The sequence below is a fragment of the Rousettus aegyptiacus genome, unplaced genomic scaffold, assembly GCF_014176215.1.
Source record: "Rousettus aegyptiacus isolate mRouAeg1 unplaced genomic scaffold, mRouAeg1.p scaffold_m13_p_2, whole genome shotgun sequence".
Taxonomy (NCBI): domain Eukaryota; kingdom Metazoa; phylum Chordata; class Mammalia; order Chiroptera; family Pteropodidae; genus Rousettus; species Rousettus aegyptiacus.
This window is the reverse complement of record NW_023416295.1, coordinates 126,929,564-126,939,493: the sequence shown is the minus strand read 5'-3', so window position 1 is coordinate 126,939,493 and position 9,930 is coordinate 126,929,564. Positions and strand designations below refer to the sequence as shown.

Below are 9,930 nucleotides of genomic sequence, written 5' to 3'. Positions count from 1 at the left end.
ATTTTACCATTATTATTCTTACACTCGTGGATTCTCATCTTAAAACACTTATGTATTTTTTTCTTCAAATTTTTGCCTTCTTAGAAATGCAGGTTTCCTTGGATTATATGTGCACAGTCTTTTGCTACAGAATTTGAACATCCACGTCCTGATAAAAATCTCTTATTTTTACATGATGATTGGGTAGATTTCAAAAGTCAGCGATGAGAAACCACACACCAATAACAACTTTTATCCTGCTGGGACTGACAGATGACCCACAACTGCAAATTCTGCTATTTATCTTCCTCTTTCTCGCCTACATGTTGAGTGTAACAGGGAACCTGACTATTATCACCCTCACGTTGGTGGACTCACATCTTAAAACTCCTATGTACTTTTTCCTCAGAAACTTTTCCATCTTAGAAGTCTCATTTACCACTGTCTGTATTCCTAAATTCCTGCACAGTATATCGACCGGGAACAATACCATTACTTACAATGCTTGCGCGAGTCAAATATTTTTTGTTATTCTCTTTGGAGCAACAGAATTTTTTCTTCTGGCAGCGATGTCCTATGACCGCTACGTTGCCATCTGTAAACCCCTACATTACATGACCATCATGAACAACAGGGTCTGTACCTTATTAGTCCTCTGCTGTTGGGCGTCTGGCTTGATGATCATTCTCCCGCCCCTTAGCTTGGGGCTCCAGCTCGAATTCTGTGACTCCAATGCCATTGATCATTTTAGCTGTGATGCAGGTCCCCTCCTAAAGATCTCATGCTCTGACACGTGGGTAATAGAACAAATAGTCATCCTCATGGCTGTATTTGCACTCATTATCACCCTAGTCTGTGTGTGTCTGTCCTACACATACATCATCAGGACTATTCTGAAATTCCCTTCTGTCCAACAAAGAAAAAAGGCCTTTTCTACCTGCTCATCTCACATGATTGTAGTTTCCATCACCTATGGAAGCTGCATCTTCATCTATGTCAAGCCCTCAGCAAAGGACGAGGTGGCCATAAACAAAGGCGTTTCAGTACTCACTACTTCTGTTGCACCCTTGCTGAACCCCTTCATTTACACCCTCAGGAATAAGCAAGTGAAGCAAGCTTTCAACGACTCCATAAAGAGGATAATATTTCTCTCAAAGAAACCAAAGTTTTGATGAATCAGAATAAAATGAAAGAAGACAGTCCTCTAAATATTTAACTACAGCTTCTAGCTTATTTCGTTGCTTTGTGCTTGTAATTTACTCACGCGAACCTTCTCAAAGACATTTAATACTGCATAATAATCTCACTGCAAACTCCTTTTAAACAAAACTAATACGTTGTGCTTTTCATCATTGTAGAACTATAAAATATATTGTTTCCAAGTAATTAAACTTGCCTTCATTTCTGACCTGTCTTTTCTTCACTGTTCTAGAGGAGGAAAGAAAATAATAATAGTTGAAGTTATATAATTATATAGAAGATATCTTAAGGAGTAAAAAAGTACTAGTTTCTGTCTCTAAGACAATGTTACCGAAATTAATATCCTAAATCTGAAGATCAAATGAAAAAGGAAGACAGCAAGAGCAAAGATGTATTAGAAATAAAATAAACCAAATAAGGCATTCTGGGCTAATTAAAATAATGAATACCACAAAGTGGAAATAATCAAAATTAAAGAAGAGGAAACATCTTCACGATCCCTAATAAGATGTAGGGTAGTCCACTCATATCACGAGGAGATAAGTTCCATGACTTCCAAGGGATGGATGCTTGAAATCTCAGATAGTACTAAACCCTACATATACTATGTTTTCTCCTATACATGCGTACTTTTTACTTAAAGGAAACAATTTATGGCTTCTCTTTGGCATTTTCAAATTGCCAGTACCACTACTCTTATGTTTGGAGCCATTATTAAATAAAATAAGGGTTACTTGAACACAAGCACTGCGATACCTTGACAGTCAATCTGATAACCAAGATGGCTAATTAGTGGTTAATGGGCCGGTGGTGTACGCAGTGTGGACAACGGGATGATTTGGCTACAGAAGGAAGAAGGAGGAACAGTGTGAGATTTCACCACACTATTCAGAACACAAGCAATTTCAATCTTATGAACTGTTTATTTCTGGAATTTTAATATTTTCAGACTACCGTTGAATCCAGTTAACTGAAAATAGGGAAAGTGAAATACCAAAAAGGGGAGACTACTGTATTATAGATTTATTTATATTCATGAGAGAAATTCCCTAAAAAGGCATACATTTAATGTAAAATGAATTTAAGGATAATGTCACTTACTATGGGTTAACACTTAGAATAGATGCATAAGAGTGAATTGGAACATCAAATTTTAAATGTCGATAAAATAACTACGCACATCAACACAAGGCTTATAAATGAATAAAAGGGTTATCATGGATATCCAACTATCAAAAATAGGGGGGGAAATGAACTTATAAAATGAATAATTATGGAAAATATAATCAAGGGGACAATTGAAGAACATATTTCTAAATTGAATAATGTAGAGTTTGAAACCACATAGACAAAATTAAAAACAGAAATAGCTTGCTTGTGGAAAGGAGAGAGAGAAAAAAAATAAAAGAAAGAAAGATCAAGAATGGGAAAAGAAAGGAAGGGAGGGAGGGAGGAAAGAAAGAGAAAGAAAACAAATCTTCATTAATAATGCTACCACATTTTTCATTATTACCTTTGAAAATAAATTATTACTTTTTTGGCTAACAGACAAAAATGACAAAAATTAAAGAAAAATCGGGGGGGGGGAATGCCTCTGATATTAAATTCAAAATTCAAAGACTATTAAAAAAATTTTTTTATTTAAAATTTCACCTCTGAGCAGGGTTGGGCCTGGTTAGTACTTGGATGGGAGACCACCTAGGAAGACCAGGTGCTGTCTGCGTAAAAGATAAGGGATTGTAAGATGACAAGGTCCTTGCAATCTGTGAGGTTAACCAAGGGTTGCCTCACCTAAAAATAAATAAACAAATAAATGGAATTTCACCTCTTGTAGCTAGATTTCTTTCTGTCACCACATATTTGACCCCTTTTACCCTATCTACTTTCCTCCTCCCTCCTCCCCCCACCCTCTGATAACCATAAGTCTATTGTCCATGTCTATGAGTCTCTGTTTGTCCCATTCATTTTTTGCTTTTAGGTTGATATGCCACATATAAGTGGCATCATGTGGTTTTCAACTTTTTCTGTCTGGCTTATTTCACTATTTTAAATTTTAAAAGTACACTTTGAAATTGCAATTAAACATTCTTTTAAATTATTTCTATTGACAGAATTTTGGAAATAACTGCCTTTTTTGACTACCAGTTTTGCAGTGCTTATGTTCGGGTACACTTTGTTTTATTTAATAATGGCCCCAAAGCACAAAATTCTTGTCAAATTTTATTATGAATACCCTTACCGGTTCTATAAATATGTTTTAGTTGTATCAAAATGTGGACAGAAGATTGAGTAAATTGACAATTATATCATAGGTAGCAAATAAAGGAGGCTGAATCCTGATTTTGATTAATTTCCATCTACTACAATACACTACCTTTCAAGCACAAAGTGTGGTTTCGGTAGAGGAGGGGTGAGAAAAGTACATACGCTGCCATAGCTGTAGGGATCTCTCTCTGTCATAATACGCTCTTATTTATCAATGTGTCTGCTTATCTCTGTTTATTAAATTACTTTATTGACATCAAAAAATTAAGCTTGTCTGAACATTTCTGAATTTAAGTACTAGATTTTATATGCCTTAATCTGTCCTACTGTAGCATGCTTTAAGAGTTTATGTTTTGATAAAGAGAAAAAAGATGAGATAAAATTACAGTTATTTTCTCTCTGCCAACTTTGAAGCCTATTTATTATCAACATGACCTCATAAAGCATTCACCAAAGATTTCTTATGCACTGAAATAAATATGTGATACCTCTGAATAAAGAAATATGCACAAAAGTCTCCAAAATGTTCATTATCAGGACCAAAGTAATTACGTGACATTTAGAGTTAGGCCTGTGTTCCCGAACTAAAGGTGGGCACAGTGACTAGAAGATAAGCCCTGTCTGACTTTGATAACCTATAATTCTTCTAAACTGAAAAGCACTATTGTCAAGCACATGAGCTATGCAATCAATGTTGTTCTTGATAGTAACACATTCTGTTATCTCATCTCACCTTTCAATCTCCTCTCCTAACAAGAGAAGGATTTCCATAAAGTGGCCTGACGATCACGAAGTTAGGATTCTAAAGGTTCTTAGATCTTCCAGTTCAATCCATATATGTTCTAATATTCCTCTCCAGGTATATTTTTATCGTAGTGAAATTCATGTAACTTAAAATTCTCCTTTTTAACAATTTTACTGCATGCAGTCAATAACTATTGTTACATTCACAAAGTTGTGCAATCATCACCATTATATAACCTTAAAACATTTTCATCATTTCAGTAAGAAATTCCATATCTATGAAGCAGTGACTCCATTTTACTCCTTTCCTCCAGCCCCTGCCACCATTACTTTCTGTCTCTATACTTTGCCTCTTCTACACCTTTCATATAAATGAAATTATGCACTATGTGTGGCTTCTTTTGTCTTGCTTCTTTTACCTTGCATAATGTTTTCAAGACTCATCCATATTGTAGAATCTATCAGTACTTTATTACTTTTTATACAAGAATGAGATTCCATTGCATGGATACACCTCTTTTGTTTATGCACTCATCCGCCGATGGACACCAAGGTTGTTTCCACTTGGGGCTATTGTGAACAGCACTCCCATGAACATTCATGTAAAAGTTTTTGTTTGAGTCATAGCACATTTAGATGTTCTTTCTAATATTGAGAAGACCTGATATGAAAAGGGCGTAAAAATTGGAGAGTTGATTGTATGCATTCCTTTCTGTTTTCTGAGACAGTAACAACCTTTCAACAACAGGAATATAAATGATTCGTATTTGATTTGAAATGCATTCATATGCCTCATACCTGTTAGTAAAAAAAAATAATAATAATTAAAATACTGTTGCTGCATGCCATTATTATCATTATGTGCTCTTAAAATTTCCCATAAATTCAAAACGAAATTAATATAAGGATTAATTCAATCTAACAATAGTTTCACATTAAAAAGAGAAAACAGTCAGTGCAAATTTTAATGAACAGATTCTACTACTTATGATTGGAAAACACGAAATTATTTCCTAAAGTTATGAGAATGTTTGAGCACAGATAAAAAATTTTTTCACATGTTGTATAACATCCAAGCTTCTTAAAATATTCCAAATAGTATACCTCAAAAATTCTAACATTTGTGTATGGATGAGAAATTCTTGACTTAATGAGTCAATTAGTGTATTTACTAACTCTCAGTCATTTGTAAGTCAACATCTCACATATGAAGATATGACATGGTAATTTTTGTAATAGTTCATAGTCTATTATGACTACCCTTGTAAGGGGAGCCCACAAGTCATATTATATTTTGAGAATGATCGTTTTAGTCTGAGCCAATTTATTTTATTATTTTATTTTTTCATTTTTAAAATTAAATTTGCGGTGAGAATAGTTAATAAAATCATATAGGTTTCAAGTGTGTAATTCAATAATACATCACATGCGTATTGCATTGCATATTCACCACCCAAAATTTAATCTCTTTCCTGTTTTTGTACCATTTTGAAATTTTAAACTTAAAGAATTATTTTCAAAAATATTACAAGGACTCCATACACCCTTCTCTAACATCACAATTGTGTACATTTTGTATTTTTATATGTAATAATATGTAATTTCTTAGCTATTTTAAGACTATGTAAATATCTTGCTCCTCATGAAACTTTCATCCACTAGTTTTAGCATCCATTGATCATTTGCCAGCTTAATCATCGTGTCTATGTTGATTAGTCATCATATTTTACTATAAAGATGATTTTTTTCTCTCCTGTGAATATTATTTACTTATTATAAAGCAGTATTGACTCAAGGACTCTAATTTTATTCAATTAAGTTATAATCTGTTCATATCATCATTTATGTTGATATGCATATTATCCAAATATGGTGAGTCAGAGCCTCTTCTAATTAGCTTCTGAACTTTGTTTATACGTACTCTTCATTTTTTGAAACTTCCCTAAAACAAGGCCATTTCAGCTCTCTTATATTTTACTTGATCCATCCCTGAATAATATAGTCGTTTCTGAGGATCTCAGGTTCCTTTTAGGTAATAATGATGTGGGCACTAGTTATGTTGGTGGGTTATTTACTTATAAGCCCTCTCAAAAGGCAGTGTAGGTATGTGTGTGTGCATATAAATATACAGTAATATACAGAGTGCTTATAAAACTTCCCGTCTGTTTGTAATTTCTTACTCTTAGAATGAGAAACTCTGTGTCATTTTCTTCAATGTAACACTTGCATAATCCTAGAGTACACACAAAGCAATGACAGACTTGATAATCCATTATCACACTAAAAAGCAAAACTAATATCCAGAATTCATTTTTTTAAACAATTTTTTAAGTAAAATTTATATCCACTGCAATGCACGAATCTTAAGTACTCAATCTGATGAGTTTTGAAAAATACAAGCCACATTTTTATTAATCGTCAGGAGAAATCAATTAATTGCAGGTTTCTATTGTGAGTTGCATATTCCTTTTATATGACTTCCATAGGGGGAAAAAATGTCAGTTGTAAGCACCCACATGCCAGAAGACCACCATTGAAACTTACTTCAATGCTTTATTGTATAAAGCAACCAGTTTCTATACCCACAGACTCTGTTGTCAGGAATTTATACAAAGTACAGCAGGTCTCGTTTCTGCTCCATGATGTTTGAGACCTCATATGGAAGACTTGAAAACTGAGAAATGGAGTCATCTTAAGACACCTTCACTCACATGTATGTCAATTGAATCAGGCTGTCAGTTTGAGGCCTCAGGGTTTTTTTTTTTTATTATTATTACTTTAATTAAATTAATTGGGGTGACATTGTTTAATGAAATTATATAGGTTTCAAATGCTAAGCTGTTTTGGGGTTTTTGTTGTTGTTTTTCAAATATGCACTTCTCTACGTGTTCTCTCCTAAGAGCCAGTTTGGGCTTTTTCACAGCATGGTGGTTGGGTTTCAAGGTTAAATTTCCCAAAAATGAAGAGATCTAGATGGAAGATATATTCTTTTCATGACTTAACCTCGGAATCACCTGGCTTCAACTCTACTGGTTGGAGTAGTCACTAGCTTCTTCCCAAATTCAGGAAAAGGAATTTGTCCTACTTCTTCTTGGAAGGAGTGATACAGTTATATTGCATGAAATTATAAAGTGATAAAGAAGTGATAAAGTTATATTGTATGTTGTTGAATGGAAGATGTTGTGTTACTGGCACTTAGGGAAATGCTCTCTGCCACAGAGATGAAGGTGGAGTACAAAATATGTTGCTTTGTTTCTTATCCAATGAGGTTGTACAGATAAAGAAAAATTATAGAAAGTTTATGCAACATACTTCTCTATAAATTTATCTCTTCTAGTTATTCTAGGCAGATTGACAACAACAACCATTATCTCAATGTCTGACAGAAATCATTTTTTTTAACTTTGCATGTATGTCTCTAAATGTCTTCTTGCAATTTGTTGTGGAGATCTAAGTCCACCAATAATCTGGTAATAAACTTTTGTTCATCCATTTGTTTTCTTTTCCCATTGTCAAAATTGATAGATAAATATTTTAAAGAATATTGACTAGAGAAGTGTATGATAACTGTAGACAAAGATAAGAATGAATACTACTGACACATATTGAAAATAATCTAGTGCTAATAGCTTAATCATCATTATGGTATAAATGAACACGTCTAATGGCATCTACCTTAGGGCAATTATAGAGCTGTGGCATTTATGCATTCTAAGAGTTCTAAAGTTAAGAGAAAAAGAAAGATAATTTCATATGCCAGTTTTGGAAGAAATGAAATATAATTTTATTTTTTAAGTAGTCATTTACACTTTGAGAAATTGATATTTGATATCAACTAATGTAGGAAACTTACACAGAATTAAAAACAAATAGTTACATAACATTAAAAAATTCACCATGTTTTCCCATTTATTCAATATGTTCATTGGCATGTTCAAGAGATTAAACTTGCTTATATGTTCTTGAAAAAGATGATGTGAGAAATCAACTACTTGTGTATTAAATCATATTTTATTTTCTACTGCAATTTTAAAAATTTACCCAACCAAAAAAACTAAAAATCACAAAAAGAAAATGTATAATTCATTTCAAAAGAAATTATGCTTTTTTACTATATTAACAATTGATATTACAAAATGTCAATAACAATGATATTACAAAATAATTCTCTAGATCATTCTTTTAAAGTGCAAAATCTCTTGGAGCATCTGAAGTATAATCCTGACAAAATTCAATTTTTCTAAGAACTTTGAAGGATATTGTTTTTAAGTAAAACATAGTACATTTATTTAAACTATTTCATAGGCACTCCAAGAATTTATATTCTATATTACAATAAAACCTTCATTCATCTTATTCTAACAGTTTTAGAAAAAAATAAATTTTGCAATTTTATATTTCCAATGCAGAAAGGTTTCAATATGAAGAGAAAGCTAAATTAAGAATGTATAGAATGGAAAAAGTATTTAAGCTCAATCTAACTAATTAAATATTCTCTAATATTAATTCTTAAACTAAAAGAGTCAAAATAGGTTTTATTCCTTTTATGTTTTATGTTAATTATTTCAATAATAGTATTACTTGTCTAAAACACAAAATGTCTTTCTAAATACATCTCTGAAGGCTTGTTTAACTTGCTGGTTCCTCAGAGTATAAATGAATGGGTTCAACAAAGGGGCAATTGAAGTATTGAGCACAGCTATCCCTTTGCTTATACCGATTCTTTCATTTGCGGATGGCTTTACATAGATGAATATGCAACTACCATAAGTGATAGATACAACTATCAAGTGAGAAGAGCAGGTAGAAAAGGCTTTTTTCTTTTGTTGAGCTGAAGGGAATTTTAGAATTGTCTTGATGATGTAAGAGTAAGAAAGGATTACTAATAACAAGGTGACGATGAGGATCAACACAGCTAAGAAAAATGCAATCAGTTCTAGTAGACGTGTATCTGAGCAAGAAAGTTGCAGGAAAGGAGAAATGTCACAAATGAAATGATCGATATTTGAAGCACAGAAATCCAGGTTAAGAACCAAAAGCAGTGGAGGGAAAACAACCAGGAATCCTGTCGCCCAAGAACTGAGTACAAGCTGATGACAAACTCTACTGCTCATAATGGATGTATAATGCAAAGGTTTGCAAATGGCAACATAGCGGTCATAGGACATAGCCGCCAAAAGGAAAAATTCTGTAACCCCCAAGAATATATAAAAAAATAATTGAGAAATACAACTATTATAGGAAATGGTCTTTTCCCTGGTTACAATGATGATTAGGAATCTGGGGATACAAGCACTTGTGAATGAAATTTCCAGAAAAGAGAAATTTCGGAGAAAGAAATACATTGGAGTCTTAAGATGGGAATCCAGTAGTGTGAGGGCAATAATGGTTAAGTTTCCTATCATGCTCAACATGTAATTCAGAAGTAGAAATAAAAAAATTACAATCTGTAACTGAAGATTATCTGTCAGTCCCAGAAGAACAAACTCTATCTGCTTTGTACGGTTCTTCATTTCTCTTTTGGGATTTATTCTAGAAATAAAGATACGAAAATGAGAAATTACATGAGTAACTTTATATCTAGAAAATGCTGTATAAAAGGAATCATATTCACACACATACCCCTTTGTAAGATAATAATCCATGATGTTGAAGATTTGATCTAGAACTGTGCAAAAGAAACTACTTTAAAATAACTATAGAAATCAACTCAGTTTTGGAAATTGACCTGCAAAACCCATA

The 9,930-nt window shown here is 32.9% G+C and overlaps 2 protein-coding genes across 2 annotated transcripts; one reads left to right on the top strand and one right to left on the bottom strand.

Annotated features, from left to right (window-relative positions):
• The first annotated feature begins 203 nt into the window (after window positions 1–203).
• LOC107505822 (olfactory receptor 6C2-like) lies at window positions 204–1,081 on the top strand. The gene is given in 2 exon segments (XM_016136176.2): window positions 204–1,055; window positions 1,058–1,081. Coding segments are annotated over 2 exon segments (876 nt in total).
• A 7,684-nt stretch (window positions 1,082–8,765) lies between these two features.
• LOC107505829 (olfactory receptor 6C70-like) lies at window positions 8,766–9,701 on the bottom strand. Its single transcript, XM_016136185.2, has one exon. The coding sequence runs from the start codon at window positions 9,699–9,701 to the stop codon at window positions 8,766–8,768; it is 936 nt and encodes a 311-aa protein (XP_015991671.1).
• Between the last annotated feature and the right edge of the window lie 229 nt (window positions 9,702–9,930).